The 18,779-nt window shown below is 38.2% G+C and overlaps 2 protein-coding genes across 4 annotated transcripts in view; one reads left to right on the forward strand and one right to left on the reverse strand.

The window, feature by feature from the left end:
* MRPS35 (mitochondrial ribosomal protein S35) overlaps positions 1–3,885 on the forward strand; it is a 47,043-nt gene extending 43,158 nt beyond the window's left edge. For all 3 annotated transcript variants that reach the window (XM_059387189.1, XM_059387188.1, XM_059387190.1), the window contains one exon: positions 1,142–3,885. In XM_059387189.1, the coding sequence (XP_059243172.1) occupies positions 1,142–1,411 (270 nt within the window). In that variant the 3' untranslated portion in view covers positions 1,412–3,885. The remainder of the gene's footprint in view (positions 1–1,141) is intronic.
* Positions 3,886–9,803: 5,918 nt separating this feature from the next.
* MANSC4 (MANSC domain containing 4) lies at positions 9,804–18,773 on the reverse strand. Its single transcript, XM_059387177.1, is given in 4 exon segments — positions 9,804–11,163; positions 11,165–11,459; positions 13,955–14,089; positions 16,836–18,773. Coding segments are annotated over 4 exon segments (1,020 nt in total). The 5' UTR covers positions 17,065–18,773; the 3' UTR covers positions 9,804–10,802.
* Between the last annotated feature and the right edge of the window lie 6 nt (positions 18,774–18,779).

Consider the following 18,779-nt stretch of genomic DNA (forward strand, 5'->3'; position numbering starts at 1 on the left):
TTACAAATCTTTCTTTTAATACTTCAGAAATGTTCTAATTTGCGGGGTTTACCACCTTCAAAAGCTTTAAGAATATTGGATGATTCTATAGTAGTATATAGCTCAGAATATGTTATTTTGGAAATAAATATTGTTAATATATTATGTTAGAATATGTTAGTTTGAAAAGAATGTGGCTGGCATTCAGCACTTCATTGAACCAGGGCTTATTATTTATCAGCTGCGTTCCTTGATTTTTCACAGAATGTTACATCTTCATCTTCATCTAAATCACGAAATCTGAATTATATTACTATAAAACCTAACAGTGTTCCCTAAGATAGCATAGTAGTAACTTTTGTAAGAAAAAACATGTTAGTGGGGAGCCTGGGTGGTTCAGTTGTTAAGCATCTGCCTTCAGCTCAGGTCATGATCCCAGAGTCCTGGGATTGAACCGTGTATTGGGCTCCCTGCTCCAAGGCAAGCCTGCTTCTCCCTCACCCGCTCCCCCCTGCTTCCCCTCTCTCTGTGTCTCTCTCTGTCAAATAAATAAATAAAATCTTTAAAAAAAAAAAAAAAAGAAGAAAAGTGAAAACAAGTAGTAACAAAAATTTTTTCCCTTAGAGGAATAGAAAATAAAGATAATAACAAAATAAAATTCCAGAATATATGAAGTCATTAGGACTAAAAATCATGTATTACACATGTATTTTATATTTTTTATTTTATTGTAATGATTGGTATTCCTTGTCATCCCCACAGGCATGTTACAAAGATAAATACAGTCTTTTCTCAACTCTTTATTATTAACCTCAGAAATGTGAAGTGTTGATGTGTTAAGAGTTTAGGGATTAGAAAGCTGCAAAAAATGAGTTTTCTGTCTCTTTTGGGAAATAGTGTTGCTTTGTGAGTGGAATTTGCAAGCCAGATAAATTCTGTAGAGTTAGTGAGTAGTAATGTAGTAGTCACATCATAGAGTGTGGGGTCCTGAAACAGTTGGCGCAGGTGGATAGCAGTGCTGTAAGGGAGGGAAATCAAAGTTCACATACAAAGTATCCATAGGGACTCCACATTTTGCAGATTCTCTTTCCCTAAAACAAAAACAAAACTTTGTTTTTGGATCGTATTTCTCAGATTTCAGAACTCAGTTTTTTCCTTTCAGAAAACTGAAGAATGGGAGAAAGATAAGACTGAAGCAGACATGGAAGAGTATGTATGGAACAATAGCTCCTCTGAAAAAAATATTCTGGAAACACTTCTCCAAATCAAAGCTGCTGAGAAAAATCTGGATGTAAATAAAGAAGAGCTCCTTGCTACAAAAGAAGTTGAAGAGTACAAAAAGTCTGTTGTTAGTCTTAAGAATGAAGGGGACAATGAAAATACCCTTTCTCAGTACAAAGAATCAGTGAAGAAACTATTAAATCTAATGTGATTTATTTAGAAAAATCTCCTTGATTTAATTTTTATGATTTTTAAAAATCTCCTTGATTTAAAATCTCCATGATATAATTTTATAATTATCTCACTTTATATAAATTTGAAAATGCTAAAAAAAAAACCGTTTTTACACATTTCAGATTTTTTTTATTAGTTTCAGAGGCTTAGTGATTATTATTAGTTTAGTGATTCATCAGTTGCATATAACATACCCAGTGCTCATTCCATCAGTTTCCCTTTTTAATACCCATCCCCCAGTTACCTCATCACCCCACCCACCTCCCCTACAGCAACCCTCAGTGTGTTTCCTAGAGTTCAATGTCTCTTACATTTTGCCTTCCTGTCAATTTTCATCTTACTTTATTTTTCCTTACCTTCTCCTGTGTTCATCTCTTTTATTTCTTAAATTCCACATTTGAATGAAATCATAAGGTATTTGTCTTTCTCTGACTTACTTATTTTGCTTAGCATAATACTCTAATTCTATCCACATTGTTGAAAATGATAAGATTTAATTCTTTCTGAATAAAAATACTACTGTGTATATATACCTCATCTTTATCCATTCATCTGTCAGTGGACATCTGGACGCTTTCCATATTTTGGCTGTGGTGGACGTTGCTACTCTAAACATTGGGGTGAGATGCCCCTTTGGATCACTGCATTTGTATCTTTGGGGTAAATACCCAGTAATGCAGTTGCTGGTTCATAGGGTAGCTCTGTTTTCAACTTTCTGAGGAACCTCCAAACTGTTTTCCAGAGCGGCTCACCAGTTTGCATTCCTACTAACAGTGTAAGAGGGTTCCCCTTTCTCCACATCTTCACCAACATCTGTTGTTCCTGACTTGTTAATTTTAGCCATTTTGACTGGTGTGAGATGGTATCTCATTATGGTTTTGATTTGTATTTCCCTCATGCTGTGTCTGCAAGCCATTTGTATGTTTTCTTTGGGGTAAAGTCTGTTGGCGTCTTCTGCCCATTTCTTGACTGGATTTTTTTATTTTTGGGTGTTGACTTTAATAAGTTTCTTTATAGATTTTGGATACTGGCCCTTTTTTTTTTTTTTTTTTTTAATTTTATTTACTTGACAGACAGAGATCACAAGTAGGCAGAGAGGCAGGCAGAGAGAAAGGGGAAAGCAGGCTCCCCGCTGAGCAGAGAGCCCGATGCGGGGCTCGATCCCAGGACCCTGAGATCATGACCTGAGCCGAAGGCAGAGGCTTTAACCCACCGAGCCACCCAGGCGCCCCGGATACTGGCCCTTTATCTGATAAGCCATTTGCAAATATATTCTCCCATTCCATAGGTTGCCTTTTAATTTTGTCAGCTATTTGCTGTGCAAAAGCTTTTTATCTTGATGAAGTCTCAATAGTACATTTTTGCTTTTGTTTCCCTTGTCTTTGGAGACATATCTAGCAAGAAGTTGCAGCTGAGGTAAGGTTGCTGCCTATATTTTCTTCTAGGATTTTGACAGATTCCTATCTCACGTTTAGGTCTTTCATCCATTTTGAGTCTGTTTTTGTGATGGTGTAAGGAAATGGTCCGGTTTCATTCTTCTGCATGTGGCTGTCTAATTTTTTCAGCACCATTTGTTGAAGACACTGTCTTCTTTCCATTGGTCATTCTTTCCTGCTTTGTTGAAGATTAGTTGACCATAGAGTTGAGGGTCCATATCTGCTCTCTGTTCTGTTCCATTGATCTATGTGTCTGTTTTTGTGCCAGTACCATGCTGTGTTGCTGATTACAGCTTTGTAGTAGATTTTGGCTTTATTTGCTGCTCTTTTCCCAGCTCCTTTAGGTCTAAGGTTAGGTTGTGTATTTGGGACTTCTCTTGTTTCTTTCTTTCTTTCTTTCTTTCTTTCTTTCTTTCTTTTTTTTTAAAGATTTTATTTATTTATTTGACAGAGAGAGAGAGAGAGATCACAAGAAGGTAGAGAGGCAGGCAGAGAGAGGGGGAAGCGGACTCCCCACTGAGCAGAGAACCTGATGTGGGGCTCGATCCCAGGACCCTGTGATCATGACCCAAGCCGAAGGCAGAGGGTTTAACCCACTGAGCCACCCAGGTACCCTACTTCTCTTATTTCTTGAGAAAGGCTTATGTTACTGTATACTTCCCTCTTAGGACCACCTTTGCTGTATCCCAAAGGTTCAGAACTATCCTGTTTTCACATTTGTTTCCGTGTATATTTTGAGTTCTTCTCTAATTTCCTGATTGATTCTTTAATAAGGTGCTCTTTAACCAACATGTATTTGTGTTCCTTCCAATTTTTCTCTTGTGATTGAGTTCAGGTTTTAAAGCATGGTGGTCTAAAAATTTGCATGGTATGATCTCAGTCTTTCTGTACCAGTTGAGGCCTGATTTTTGATGCAGTATGTGATCTGTTCAGGGGAATGTTCCATGTACACTCAAGAAGAATGTGTATTCTGTTGCTTTAAGATGAAGTGCTCTAAATATATCTCTTAAGTCCATCTGGTCTGGTGTGTCATTCAAAGCCCTTGTTTCCTTTTTCATCTGCTTAGATGATCTGTCCATTGCAGTGAGTGGGGTGTTGAAGTCTCCAACTATGATTGTATTATTATCAGTGTGTTTCTTTAATTTTATTAATTGGTTTGTATAATTGGCTGCTCCCAAGTTAGGGGCATAAATATTTACAGTTGTTAGATCTTCTTGTTGGGTAGACCCTTTTATTATGATACTGTGGCCTTTTTCATCTCCTATTATAGTCTTTGGTTTAAAAAGTCTAGTTTGATGTAAGGATGGCTACTCCAGCTTTCTTTTGATATTCATTAACATGATAAATGGTTCTCCACCCCCTCATGCTCAATTTGGAGGTATCTTTGGGTCTAAAATGAGTCTCTTATAGACAGCATATCAATGGGTCTTGTTTTTTATCCACTCTGATATCATGTGTCTTTTGATTGGAACATTTAGTCCATTTACATTCAAAGTAATTACGTATGAAGTTATACCGTTGTATTTTCAGTAAAGTCACTGTTTCTGTAGAGTGTCACTGTTCCTTTCTGCTGTTTGTTACTTTTGGGTTCTCTTCCTTCAAAGGATCCCCTTTAATATTTCTTACAGGGCTAGTGTAGTGGTCAAAAATTCCTTTAGTTTTTGTCTGGGAAACTCTTTATCTCTCCTTCTATTCTGAATGACAACCTTGCTGGATAAAAGTATTCTTGGTTGCATATTTTTCTCATTTGGTACCCTGAATATATCATGCCAGTCCTTACTGGCCTTCCAGGTCTCTGGGCAAGTCCGCTGTCAGTTTTATGTTTCTACCATTGTAGGTTATGGACCTCTTGTCCTAAGCTGCTTTCAGGTTTTTCTCTTTATCTGAAATTTGCAAGCTTCTTTATTGTATGTCCAAACACAACTCCAAACTGAGAGTAAGGGGTTAGAGAACCATTTATCATTACCTCAATCTTTTTATTGATTTTGAGGGGGTGTCTCTGTCCCTCCTGGATTGAATGCCTATTTCCTTCCCCAGATTAGGGAAGTTCCCAGCTGTAATTTGTTCAAATAAACATTCTGCCCTCCCTCCTTCCCCTTCATTTTTCTGGGACCCCTATTATCTGGATATTATTTTGCTTTATGGAATCACCGATTTCTGGAAGCTTTCCTTCGTGATTAAGTAGTTGTCTCTCTTCGGCTTACTTATTTTCCATTATTTTGTCTTCTATATTACTGACTCTCCTGTGCCTTATTTATTGTCACTTTCAGAGCCTCCATTTTTTACCGCATCTCAGTAATAGCATTTTTAATTTTGGCATGACTGTATTTTAGTTCTTTTATTTCTACAGTAAGGGATTCTTTAGTATCTTGAATGCTTTTTTCAAGCCCAACTTGTATCTTTATAATCATTGTTTTAAGTTCTAGTTCAGACATCTTACTTATATCCATATTAACTCCTGTTCTTCTTTCTTTTGTTATTAAGTTTCTCCATCTTGTTATTATGTCCAGAAAAGAAAAGAAGAAAGAGAGAGTAAAGATGACAATATTTCTAAGAAGTGGCCACTTTTCTCTTTGTAGCATTGCAGCATTTCTTTAATCAGATCTCTGGTTGAAAATGCAAGTGTTCAGAATGATTTGATAACTATCTAGCTGAATTCCAGGGATAAGACTAACTAACATAGGGTCCTTACTACTCCACCATGTTAACTCTAGAAGCCACATCACATTTAAAATATTTTCTCATACTAATGCATCATGGCAATGATTGTTCAGCAGTTTTCTTATTTGTATGGTGTGGCAGTAGAACTGATTAGACGACCTGTGTGATTCCTTCTGGTTTGAAAGTATTTTAATTTTATTTCTGCCATCACTTTAATATTCATGTATATACATATGTTGTTATTTTATCTCCTATTTCTATTTTATACAAATTAGCACCTATTGGTTGCTTTTAAATCCAGATCTTCCTCAACTTAGGATGGGGTTATGTCCCAATAAATCCATCTTAAGATGAAAATATATTTAATACACCTAACCTACCAAGCATCATAGCTTAGTTCAACCTACCTTAAACGTGCTCAGAACACTTAACATTAGCTTACAGTTGGCCAGAATCATCTATCACAGAGCCTATTTTATAATTAAGTGTTAAATATCTCATGAAGTTTATTGAATACTGTACTGAAAGTTAAAGAATGGTTTTATGGGTACAAAGTGGTTGTCATTATACAGGTTGTTTACCCTTAGGATCACATGACTGGATAGGAGCTTTGGCTGCTGCTGCCCAGTATCATGAAAATGTATCATCATATATCACTAGTCTGGGAAAAGATCAAAATTCAAAATCTGAAGTATGGTTTCCTCAGTATGTTACTGCTTTCACACCATTATAAATTCAAAAAATCGTGAGTCAAAATAAGTCAGGACCAGCTGTAATGACTTTGGTTATTTAGGAGGCTAAGTCCAGAATCTACTTCCCTGTATATAGTTCAGTGCTTTTTTTTTTTACATAACTACTGTCCACCCAATGCCTTTTCTACAGATGCCAATTCTGATTAGAAACAGGTTCTTGGAAGTATTTTTCTAATCTGAAAAGTTTGCTCCATTCCTCTCTTTTGGGCTCACTTTATGTTAATTCAACTCTGCTTAGCATCCTTCTTTCTGTTTTCTGGGGCTCACTTCTCCAAGCCAATGCTTGCAGAAAAGTGGAAATGGAGGTTAACTGGTATTCATCTCTTTAGATTCCCCAGTTAGAGTTTCTGCAGCTCAGAAAAGAGATGAGGTGTAAGACCTTGAAATTAATTGGAGTAAATGACAAAGTAAGACTTGTCCTATGAAACATTCCATTCAATTTAACTGTCAATTCAGTATTTTTATCTATTATGTCTACCACTTCCAAAGTTGTAAGTGGTTAAGTTAATTAAAATAGAATTTTATTTTCTATTGAGTTTAATTACTTGGAATTAATGAGTTTGTTACTTGTCCAAAACTTACTTTGCCTAACAGAATTAGAGAACATAAATGAAAGCCAAAAAAGAATTTGAAAACAGTTACCCAAAGGATTTATATGAAATGAAGGTATGATTTAGTATTAGCAAGTTCAAGAATCTGTATGTTATTAAGTATGATAAGATGACCTTGACTGCAAAAAGAGAGATACATTGTAACCCACTGCATAGAAATAGTAAATTAGGGTGCTTGGGTGGCTCAGTGGGTTAAGCCGCTGCCTTTGGCTCAGGTCATGATCTCAGGGTCCTGGGATTGAGTCCTGAATTGGGCTCTCCGCTTGGCAGGGAGCCTGCTCCCCCAACCCCCGACCCTCCCGCCTGTATCTCTGCCTGCCTGTGATCTCTCTCTGTCAAATAAATAAATAAAACCTTTTTTAAAAAAATAAAAATAAATAAATAATAAAAGTAAAAATTTTTTTATTAAAAAAATAAAAATTAAAAAATAAATTAAAATTAAAATTAAAAATTAAAAGCATACTTTAAGTGTATTGAAATGTTATATTTCTTAGAGATTCATGGAGTTTAAGGAATTTCAGATGCAGAAACAGTATTGAAGAAGGGAACATTTTGAAAATAGAGGTTGAGGAGAAATCCTTTGGGAACATGTAAAGAGATGGTAGGTTAGGGTCATCCATCTTTTGAAATAATACTATAATAATCGATAAAACAGAGGAGGTAATGCTGTGTAATAAAAAATCTGACCTGGCCCAAAGAGAGGTCTGGCCTTTGCTTGCAGCTTCTAGGAGGTAATCTATGTCATACCTCATAGGAGTATCTTTGTTTAGGGTGAGAGCCAGTCACAATGGATTTTAGGGTGGGGCTGGCCACACCTGACAGTCTTAGCCATGCCGGCAAAACCACATGATTTAGAGGAAGGGGCATTAAGTCACCTGGGATCAGTCCACTTGGCAGCTGAGATCAACCACCCAGGCAATCACTCGGTCATACCCATGCAATAGAGCCTCTATAAAATCTTTGAACTGCTAAAGTTTGGGCAGGTTTCCCTGGCTGGCAGTACTCTGGGCATATTACCATACACTGGTGCAGGAAAAGTAACATATCTTGCCTCTAGGGGCAGACACCAGAAACTATAACTTTGGAACCCTCTGTGACTTCATTCTATGTGCTTCTTTCCTTGGCTGACTTTAATCCATATCCTTTCTCTGTGATAAACCATAACCATGAGTATAACAGCTTTCCTTGAGTTCTGTGAATTATTCTAGTGTATTACCAAACCTGAGGGTGGTTTTTCAGACAGACCTCCCCGCTCCAAATTTATACTTGGTGTCTCACAGAGCACTGTACCCTCTAGCCTTTGCAGTTTGGGTATCTCCAGGCAACTGATCTGAAGATAGGCTGTAGCACTGACACCTAATGGCAAAATCTTAGAGCTGTGAGATTAATACAGAACTGCCTCAGATAGAAAGCAGTTACGATCATTATAATTTTAGCAATAATTAAACTACTGTTTTTCATTAATCGGATCTTTACCCATCCTTTAAGATATTAATTGAGCCAATATATACAAGGAACATCATATTTATCCTTTAACCAAGTCTAAGGGATATTTGCTACATTGATAACACATTGACTGCTGACATCAAACTTAAAATTATATAACTCAGAAGTTGCTTAAACACATAGGCAACTAAGAAGTAGGATAAATCTGTTCCCTTAATTGTGACATGCTTTAGTTCTTTCTTTGCATATGTCTTCCCCAACAGTGGTAAGTATTTCATAATACTGGACAGTTACAGACTTTTTAAAAGAGGTCTGGCTAGTTACAATGTTGGGAGGATTTCAGTATTATCATTACTTTGCAATTGAGTTTAACAATCTTGGCCTTGGTTGTTGACTGGTTGTTGGCCTTGAGAATCTTTTATTGTTTCTTAAGAAAGTTTTAAATTCTATTCAGAAGTTGTCTTTTGGTCCTTGTGGCTTCCAGGAAGGACATGGTTTCTAGGCTCGGCGATTTTTGCTTCCTGGCTGACACTGGCCTGGTTGCATCTGCAGTCTAATAAATGTCTTCAGTTTATCTGATGGTCACAGATAATGGCTGAAGAAGAGGAGTATGAGTTTGGTTTCTTACAAATGTAAATATGTTTTCTCAAATTATGGTCATTTTTATAAAACTACCAATTTTAGGAAATGAGCAAATTCTAAGAAACCCCAAGGAAGAAAAATGTTTTTCTAGCACCCCTGGTTTTTTGGAAACCTTTAAAAGCTTGTATATAAAAAATAAAATAAGGTAAATTAAAAACTTGCATATATTTTAAAGAAAAATAATCTTTTAAAAGGTTGTATAAATAATTTTTAAAGACTGCTTCCTGAGTTATTTATTGAAATATAATTTTAGGGTAATTTAAGTCTTTATATCCTCCCTATGGAATATGAATAATTTTTTTCCTAATGAATTGGTAAAGAAATTGATAAAATTTAATATTTAATATCATGACTAGTAAATAAGGGTAAGTTGATGACATTTTTAAAATCAGATTTTTATTTGTAGCTAATATTCCACTGATAGAGATTTTTTATATTTCTTCCTTATATTAAAAAAAGAAACAGGCATTTTTCCCCCACATAGTATCAACACTAGGGAAAGAAACAGAAACACCTCTTAAGCCACTGGACAGTTTGTTTTAACATAAGAGAGAACAATACTTTTTATTAATCCTGTAATAGGGCTTTCTTTTATCTATTCTTGCTTATTGGCTGTCTTTTAGTATCTCTCCTCACATTTAAAAAGAGTTTCAAGGGTTAGATTAAGGGTCTAAAGCTTAAAATCATTGGAGACTTGATTGAATTAAAGTGTCTGCACTTCAGGGTGGGGGTGGGGGTAGATCTGGTGTAAGATTTGGACAGAGCTCAAATACCTACAGCTAATGTTTGCACCTGGGAAAACACTACATACACGTGAGGGCTGTAAACTAAAACTCCCAAACTTTATTCAACAGAGATCAACACAATTCCAGTACCAGAGTTAAAGGGATGTCAACTTTAAAAAATGAAGATGGTTTAGGATTAAGAAGAATTAATCAATCGAACATCAAAACTAAATTTTTTTAAAAGGCAGCATTTGCACATGTGTTAGTAACTGTAATAATAGCACTTTTCTATCCAATCCACTAAAAGATTTTATTAGCATACATGACAATTATTTGACCTTGACAGGAAACATATGATATTATGGTGTTTTCCTCTCTGTATTTTTTTTTCCATGTTTTTTGGAGGCTTTTAATCGAACAGTGATTTCCAGCATGAACTTTTGAACCAGATATCTATTAAATCCTGCCCTCCCTAATATTAAGCTATGTGACTTTAGGGAAGATAGCCTCTCTCTTCTCATTTTCCTCATCTGTAAAATGTGATAATAATACTATAGTCATTTTAAAAAGTATATCTAGGGGCGCCTGGGTGGCTCAGTGGGTTAAGCCACTGCCTTCGGCTCGGGTTATGATCTCAGGGTCCAGGGATCGAGTCCCGCATCGGGCTCTCTGCTCAGCAGGGAGCCTGCTTCCTTCTCTCTCTCTCTCTCTCTCTCTGCCTGCCTCTCAGTGTACTTGTGATTTCTCTCTGTCAGGTAAATAAATAAAATCTTTAAAAAAAAATAATAAAAAAATAAAAAGTATATCTAATTCATAAAATTATATCCATGGGGGAATACATGTATAGCACTTAGAAGCATATCTCTCACACTGTGCTAAACAAGTGCAGGGGTCAGAATTTTGGAACTTTGGCAAAGGGTAGACTATTCACAAAATAGAAATGATCAAAGCAGTTAAGTTTATGAAGATTATGGCCTAGCAATCCTGTACAATATTTATTTTTTTTAAACAAACAGCCCTTTGTCTTACAAAAAACTAAAAACGATACCCTTGAAAGCTTACAATCTTGTAACTTTTACTATTAAGAGTTCTTCTTTAGAGTGTTAACTTTTTGACATGCCTGGATCCTGCCTTTCTCTGCCCTGGCTTATACTGGCCCTGCTGCTTTCTCCAGCATCCAGATGCTAGGATGATCATACGACAGCAAAGAAAGATGACAGAGGTACAGAGGGCCACTGGAGCCAGCCACATCTTTGAAGTCACAGATGCCCCATCAGGTGTCATGTCTTCATTCTCAGCTGTGTGGTTTCTGCTGTTGGACCCCTTGGTTTTATTTAGTAATTGCTTGCTACTGTTGAGTCGGGATGGAATAGGCCTATGAAAAGCATTTGTGTCTATGGGAACAAAGAAAGGAGAAATAGTCTTGTTATCTGGATTATTGATAAAATCAGTGCTGTGACACCATATTTACCTCTGTGGTAATGGAGTTATTCAGGGAAATGAGTTTTGCCCAAGAATCTGTGGTTAACTCCTTGGAATACCTAGTACTGTTTGTGTTGACAACCAAATCTTGATGTGTGGTTGATGACGGCATCTCTGTTGATGGTAGCATTTGGTTTATCACTGTGGTTTGTTGTTCATCTAAATGCGTAGCTTTTAAAATCCTTAGTCTGTCCCGTGTGTTAGATGAGGAACGAGGATTTAGATATGTGGGACGTGATTGTTCAAAAACCAGCAAATCTGGATCTATACCTGAAAGATAAATAAGGCATCATTCATTTTATTTTTTATTTCAAGGAGAGAATATCAAAGCACAGCTTGGAGAAGTCTTGGGTTTGCCACCAACTTAGTGAACTGAGCTTCAGTTCAAGTTCTACTATTGCATATTTCTGGAAGGCTTAGAAACGTACTGGCCACATTTGAATTTATCTTAACTGTCAAGAACACTTTCTGTTACAAACAGCTGGCTCCATCATGGAGGATTCTTTGTGTCTGCCAGGGCTTCTGGGTAAGAATAGCCAATGTTAGTGCAAGAATTGAAAAAAAAAATAGTAACCATTTGAGATATGTAGCATCTTAAAGTTTTAAAAAAATAAATAATACAGAAGTGTAACTGTATTCAAAATCATGAGCAAAGCCCTCTGTCTCCTCCCTTCCCAGTTCCTGAAGGTAATGACTTTGTCTTCAGTATTTTCTCTCTTGTAAAGGAACTCCTTTCCCTCTGACTTCAGACACAAGCAAATATTGCTCTGTCTATAAAGGGGAGGGGAAAAAACTTCTCAACAGCTTTTCAGTTGTCTCTCCTATCAGTTTCTGTCTCTCTGCCTCTCTCCCTCTCAACATAACGATATCCATTTCCTTTCTTTGTTGTTTGCCTTCTGCCATCTAGTTCCATCCACACTATTCTGTCAGAATTATGCTTCTGAGATAATCAGTAGTTTCCATATTTCCTGGCCACCTCATTGTTCTGACTTCTCTTTTACCCTCAATCCTGCTGGCCATCCTTTCCCTAAAATTCTCCTCTTGTGACTCCCTGGAATGCAGACTCTCTTGACACTTTATCTCAGATTGCCTGTTTCTCATTTTTTCTTTCTTTAGCTGGTTCTCTCCTTGGTTCAAACTGGTTGTGTGCTTTCCACAATCTTTAGTCTGTTGTCTTCTGCTGAAGTTTCCCTTCATCTCACCCCTTCACCACACACACACACACACACACACGAGTATCCTCATCGGCTGTCACCATTATGTCAGTGGCACTGAAATCCGCATCACCTGTTATTTCCTCTTTCTCGGTCCCTGGTCTCATTGCTCCCGTGGTCTACTGAAGGTTCCCACCTAGACATCTCATGTCATCACTGAACAGTCCCAAAGCCAAAATCATTTTGTCTGGCTCTCTATCCCTTTCGGTGACCTCACCAATCTTCCATCACCCAAGCTGGAATCTATGTACTGCGGAGCAATCTTTGACTCCACTCTCTTCTTTTCCTTCATCCAAAAAGTGGTTCCTATCTGGTTCCCTCCCAATGTGCTGGTAATCATCCCTCCTCTTCATTGCAGTTACGGTCACCTTCTCCAGATCTAATGCTTCCCTGACTAGATATTCTAATTCGCATCCTGCATATTATTTTTCCAGACTAAAGACAATCACACTCATCACTTTAATGATGACGTTCTCTCACTAAATTCCTTTGCTGGTTCTCTGTTGCTGACAAAGTCAAGTCCAAACACTGCTTTGTCCAAAACACTTTTGTAACCTGGCCTACCCTATCCTTACCCAGATTTTCATTGCAACCCCGAAAGTGCCCCTTTTGTAGCCAGATCTGTTTTCTACTCTCCCGTCGTGTGATACAGAACTCCTTGTCTTGCCTCTGCCTGGCCTCTTCCACGAAGCTGCCTCTGAACATAGGTTTCTTTAGTCTCCTCTTCTTTTGAGTGCTTGTACTTGAGGCAGTATCACACATTTTTGTATTTAATTAGGTTCTACACTAATTGTGAGCCTTGTCATATCAACTAGATTGTAAGAAACTCGAGGGCAGACATACAGCTGCCATCTTCTGCAATGCTGCTCCTGGCCTGAATTAGGTGTTCAGTAAATAAAACCAATGACGAAATTTAGCGCCTTTGTATCCGGATGGCAAAAATCTATTCTTTCACATTTACCAATTTGTACCATGTGTTTGTATACATGGGCAAGGCACGCTTAAATGTGTATTTATCTAAAATAATGGTTATCTTGGGACCATTGGTAGGCTAATGTATGTTAGTATGTGCATTTCCTTGTCCTTGACATCAATCTTTGTAGAAGCCTTGTATACAGTGTCTGTCCATAGACCTCAAAACTGCCACTAAGCATTTTCTTTGTTCCTAGTAGTACGCTTAGCCCCTCCAATAGGAATGCCTTCTTCTTTTTTTTTTTTTAATTTACTTATTTTTTTCAGCGTAACAGTATTCACTATTAGGAGTGCCTTTTGGGGCTTTTGCTAGGGGCTCCTGGAATATAGGAAATGCTTAAGCTCTTCTTTGATCACATACAATTTGTTATCATCTGGAATGAATTCATCAGTGCTGAGCATGCCAAACTAGAGCAAATTTATTTGTAGTTTTCTGCCCTGGATGCCCAAAACTTTTCCAGATAGAGATCATGGGAAAATAGTGGTTCAGGTTGTTACCAGCCAGTTTCTAGGTTATACATCTCTACTAGAGCGTTACCAACATTCTTCAGCATAAACACAAAATGCACAAATCATTACCTTCTGTTACGTTGTATAAAATGGCACTGGTTCCAGGCTCTAATATGCAGCTCTCCAGTGTGGGGCAGTGAACATGGAGGCAGTTGACATTGTCATGCATGGGATCATGGTAGAAGACAGCCACGTTACAGGAAACTGAAAGGAAAAGTGCATCTGCAGGTGGTTTTGGTTTCTCCCAGCTGGAAGAGCTCTGAGTAGCTTCTATTTCTTCCAAGAACATGGCATTCACACCAGTATATTGCAGGGCTATGTTCAGACATCTCACAGAACATGGTGAACTACAGTAACTGTTTCTATGAATGTGGAAAATGCCCTTTTAAAAGAAACTGTCCATGGATTTTTCTCTAATCTTTCACACATTCCATTCCACACAGGATTACCTGGAATCATTTTCCAATCCCAGGATTTTATGTTCATGAAAAGTTCAGTTGGCTACAGAAGCCCCTGGGGCTTATCAGATTTCTAGTTGCAGTGCCCTCTCAGAATGCTAATGCACCGGAGTTCACCAGAGAAAGAAAAACAAAAATCAAGTGACAGATGTTGTAACAAAAGAGGGAGTCATGGGAAGGCAAACACTGCAATTACTGGGAGAGGCCCAGATGGTAGAAAGGCAGCAGGCCAGGTGAACGCTACCCTGACCCTGATTATAGGGGAGCACTAGCCCCATTTGCAAATCACACATCCAACGGAAAGCCCATTCAATGTCCTTTAAAGAGGAAGAGAGTCCACTGACAAGGATGTGAACATTTGGAATTCTAGTGGGTGGGGGTAGGTCACTGATGCTATCCCCCTTCTCCTAAATAACTTTGCTCCATAAAATGCATCATGTTATTTCTGGAAACCCTTAAGTCTGATTTGCTGAGTGCCAGTATCCAGTCTGTCCTCCCTAAAGTGCAAAACAGACTTTCCTCCTGCTGCAGTGTAGTAGGAACCATGCGCTGGGAAATATCCATTGACCAAAGGTATCAACTTCTTTAATAAAATAAGATTACAGAGGGATAGCATACAATTACCAGACCTCAGAGTATCCCTAAAGCTGTTGTGGAACTGTGGTTGGCCAAACCTTTGCTGCTTCTGTGTAAGGTTAACTGTGGGGAGCTCTATCCCACCCCTCCCCCGTTACCTCTGGACCAGCCAGGAGGATAAAGAAGAGGGCAGAATTCAATGAATAATACATTGCTAATACATTTTAGACTACAAATGCATTCCTTAAAGACTGGACTGTCAAGTTTAAGGGAAAGGATTAAAAAATATTCAAATTTAGACATTTAAATTTTTGATAAGAAAGTAGTTGATGCTGTAAAGAGAACAATTTTAAAAGAAGTTTTATATTCCTCTTCGTGTACATTTTAGAGTTCCAGCTCTGAACAGGTTAGTTATTGCAGGACTGTGGCTTTTTAAAGTTCTGGCTTCCAGCTAAAAACAGACGTGTGTTCGTGCCCTTTCTTCTGGAGGAAGAAAACCACAACTTGGAAGCTACAGAGGCTCTAAAATCATGGAATTCTACTGGATGCTTAAAGTATCCCTGGAAGTCCAGAGGACACAGTTTCCCTGCGATGGACAGTCAGGTAAATTGATACCATGGGAAAATATTGAAAGGCACAACCCCCCCCCCCCCCCACACACACACCTTCCCTTCAGGCTTATGGGAGTTAGAAGCATCTTTAAGGTGAGAATCTAGATTGGCAACCTTTTCAAAAAAATTTCCCTTTGGGGCACCTGGGTGCCTCAGTCAGTTAAGCGTCTGCCTTTGGCTCAGCTCATGATCCCGGGTCCTGGGATCAAGCCCTGCATTGGGCTCCCTGCTAGACGGGAAATCTGTTTCTCCTTTCCCTCTGCTGTTGCCTCTGCTTGTACTCTCTCACACACTCTCTCTCTGTCTCTCTCTCTCTCAAATAAATAAATTCTGTAAAAAAAAAAAAAAAATTCCCTTTAAAAAATTAATTGCTCTCTTGTGTGCCTGATTAACTTTCTAGGGCTTAGCCCGGGACAGCTTCTCACACTGTGGTCAGTTTACACCCTTGGGTAGCCTCAGTACACATCCCAGAAATCTGCCATGTGTACTTGGATAGGAGGCACTGGCAATTAATAAGTCAGTATCAAACCATGGAAAGAAAGTGTAGAAGAACCAAGAGAATTATTTTAACGTATTGTGTTGCTTTTGCTATTTCTTTCCAAGTAGCTTTAAAATCTTGGAAAAATGAAAAACAAATGAAAGTAGTCTTTAGACAATTATAGCTGGAAATTCTGCAATAATGAAATGTTTTCCTTATTATAAACCTTGATCATATTACATGGGTGATGCTTAACTCTGATTCTGGATTTCAGACAAAAAAATCAGAATATTTAAAATATATATTTATTTTCTTTCTTTTTGCTAGTTGACATATATCTACCTATGTCCTTCAAAACATCTAAACAATCTAAATTCTTGCTCAATGCAACCCACATTTGCTCAACACAAACAAGCACATTTCAAAAATTTGAACTATTGAGATCACCAAAAGAAGTTTGAAAAAGAAATTATTGTATTATTTTTTGAAGCCAAATATGCCATTTTGGGGGGATGTGGAAATATTGTTAGTTAACCCTCGAGGAAATAGTTTCATTTAGCACTTTAGTGAAGAAAAGAAGATTCTGTGTTACCTGTGGGTTCCATGGCACTCTGGATCATCACCAGATTTGTAAACTGAGCCAGAACTGATCCAAATGGCAAAGTCAGTCTCAATCTCTCTCCTGCCTCCCCCATCCCCTTGTCTCTCCCTCATCTTCCCTAGTCCTGATCATCTGTTCCCTGGAACCTCTGCCTAGAGCTCCTTACTTAGGTCTTCATTTTCTAAGTTTCTCCTGATTTTTGCTCAGGCATATCATTGATACTTACCATCCTTCCTAAGGCAGCAGCTCCTGCTACATTTCTGGCCGGTACTTTCAGAATAATACTTCAGGAACTGAGCTCCCAGCTTCTGAGACTCCTCCAGGTCAATCAGAAGACCTGGAAAGCGACGGATCCAACAGTCTCTATAAAAAATGGTGGGTGAGCAGAGAGAGTCTGAGGTCCACCCCATGCTCAGCAGCAGCACCAAGGCTGTTTCCACCACTGCCACATGCATTTCCGTGGTAGGAAGATCGGGCAAGAAGTCTGAGATCCAGACAGACGCTGAAGCTGACCATCAGGGTTGAGGACAGGTTCTGGAATTTCAAAGCTGTTGCTAAGGGACTCTCCTAGAGAGTCACCTTCTAGAAAAGTGAAGCCATTCTTTGACTGCATATTGATTTTTCTTTTGTTTCTTCCCAGCTGAGCCCTAGGTGAACATTTGACTTTCTGATGTTAATTCTGAACATTTTCCAGGCCATTTTGATACTCTGTCCCTTACCCTCTTGAAGATGTGGATTCTCTCCTCTGCTTTTCTTCTTTCTCTGAAAGTGAATAGTCACAGACACCTCTTCCTAAGTAAATATAAAGACAAGTGGAAATCCTAGCCCAGAGTCTTTCTGAGGAAAACAATAATTTAGTCACTTGACGTCAGATAAAGGAAGAAACAAGACATGGTTTGTAAGGGGACTGTTGTATGGTTTTAAAGAAACCTGTGACTGCAGACTTTTAATTTTTAAATTTTTATTATTTTTTTTAAAGATTTTATTTATTTATTTGGCAGAGAGAGAGAGAGAGAGAGAGAGAGAGAGATCACAAGTAGGCAGAGAGGCAGGCAGAGAGAGAGGAGGAAGCAGGCTCCCCACCAACAGAGAGTCTGAGGTGGGGCTCGATCCCAGGACTCTGGGATCATGACCCGAGCCAAAGGCAGAGGCTTAACTCACTGAGCCCCCCAGGCGCCCCAACTGCAGACTTTAAAAGAAAAAATTTTCCCCCTATGATTTAAGTTCTGGTATTTACATTCACCAGAAAACCAGTTTGTGCCCTGGTTTAAATTTTTTGTTTTTATTAACAAAATAACAACAACAAAACCTTGAAAGTAAATGAAAACTGAAAATGAAAAAAAATTAATTTTGCAGTGATTTTGAAAACATTGAATGTGGATATGTGGATCCTGGTCACTTCTTGGAGCTAGGCATTCCCCACCCCCTCAAAGGTCAACCACAGACTTTCTTTAAAAAGAGAAAATAAAACATAACAGTGAAAATTGTGAAGATGTTCAAAAAGTGGAAGGGGGGGGCACCTGGGCGGCTCAGTCATTAAGCATATGCCTTCCTCTTGGTTCCAGATCCCAGTGTCCTGGGATTGAGCCCCCATTGGGCTCCCTGCTCAAGCGGAAGCCTACTTCTCGCTTTCCCACTCCCCCTGCTTGTGTTCCCTCCCTCGCTCGCTCTCTGTCAAATAAATAAATAAAATCTTTAAAAAAAAAAAGTTCAAAATGGGGGCTTGTTTGCAAGTTATAAAAGATACTTCTTTGTGAAGCATATACAAAAATGCATAGTATCTCTGACTAAAGCAGGGACAGTTTCTAAGAAATGTGTATTAGGGAAATGAAATGGTTTTAAATTTCTAAGTTTTAATAAAAATCACTTCAATTGCAAGGCCAAAACATTCGAAAAGATACTAAAGGAGGCAAAAAATGGCCTCTCACTTTTGTGAAGGTTGTAGTTTCCATATCCCATGATGATGTCCACGTTGACAAAGTAGTTCAAAATATGAAACTGTTGGGTTTTTATCCTATTTTTATACCAAGCATAAGTGAAAATCAGCCTTTCGCATAAAGTACGGCTGAACTGCTCTTTAAAAAAAAAAAAAAGATAAAGCTTTTTCTATCCTGTGATCTCAGTTTCTTTCGTACCTTTTGCACAATGACTCATTCACTTACTTGGCACA

This window comes from Mustela nigripes, unplaced genomic scaffold (assembly GCF_022355385.1).
Source record: "Mustela nigripes isolate SB6536 unplaced genomic scaffold, MUSNIG.SB6536 HiC_scaffold_218, whole genome shotgun sequence".
Classification (NCBI taxonomy): Eukaryota; Metazoa; Chordata; class Mammalia; order Carnivora; family Mustelidae; genus Mustela; species Mustela nigripes.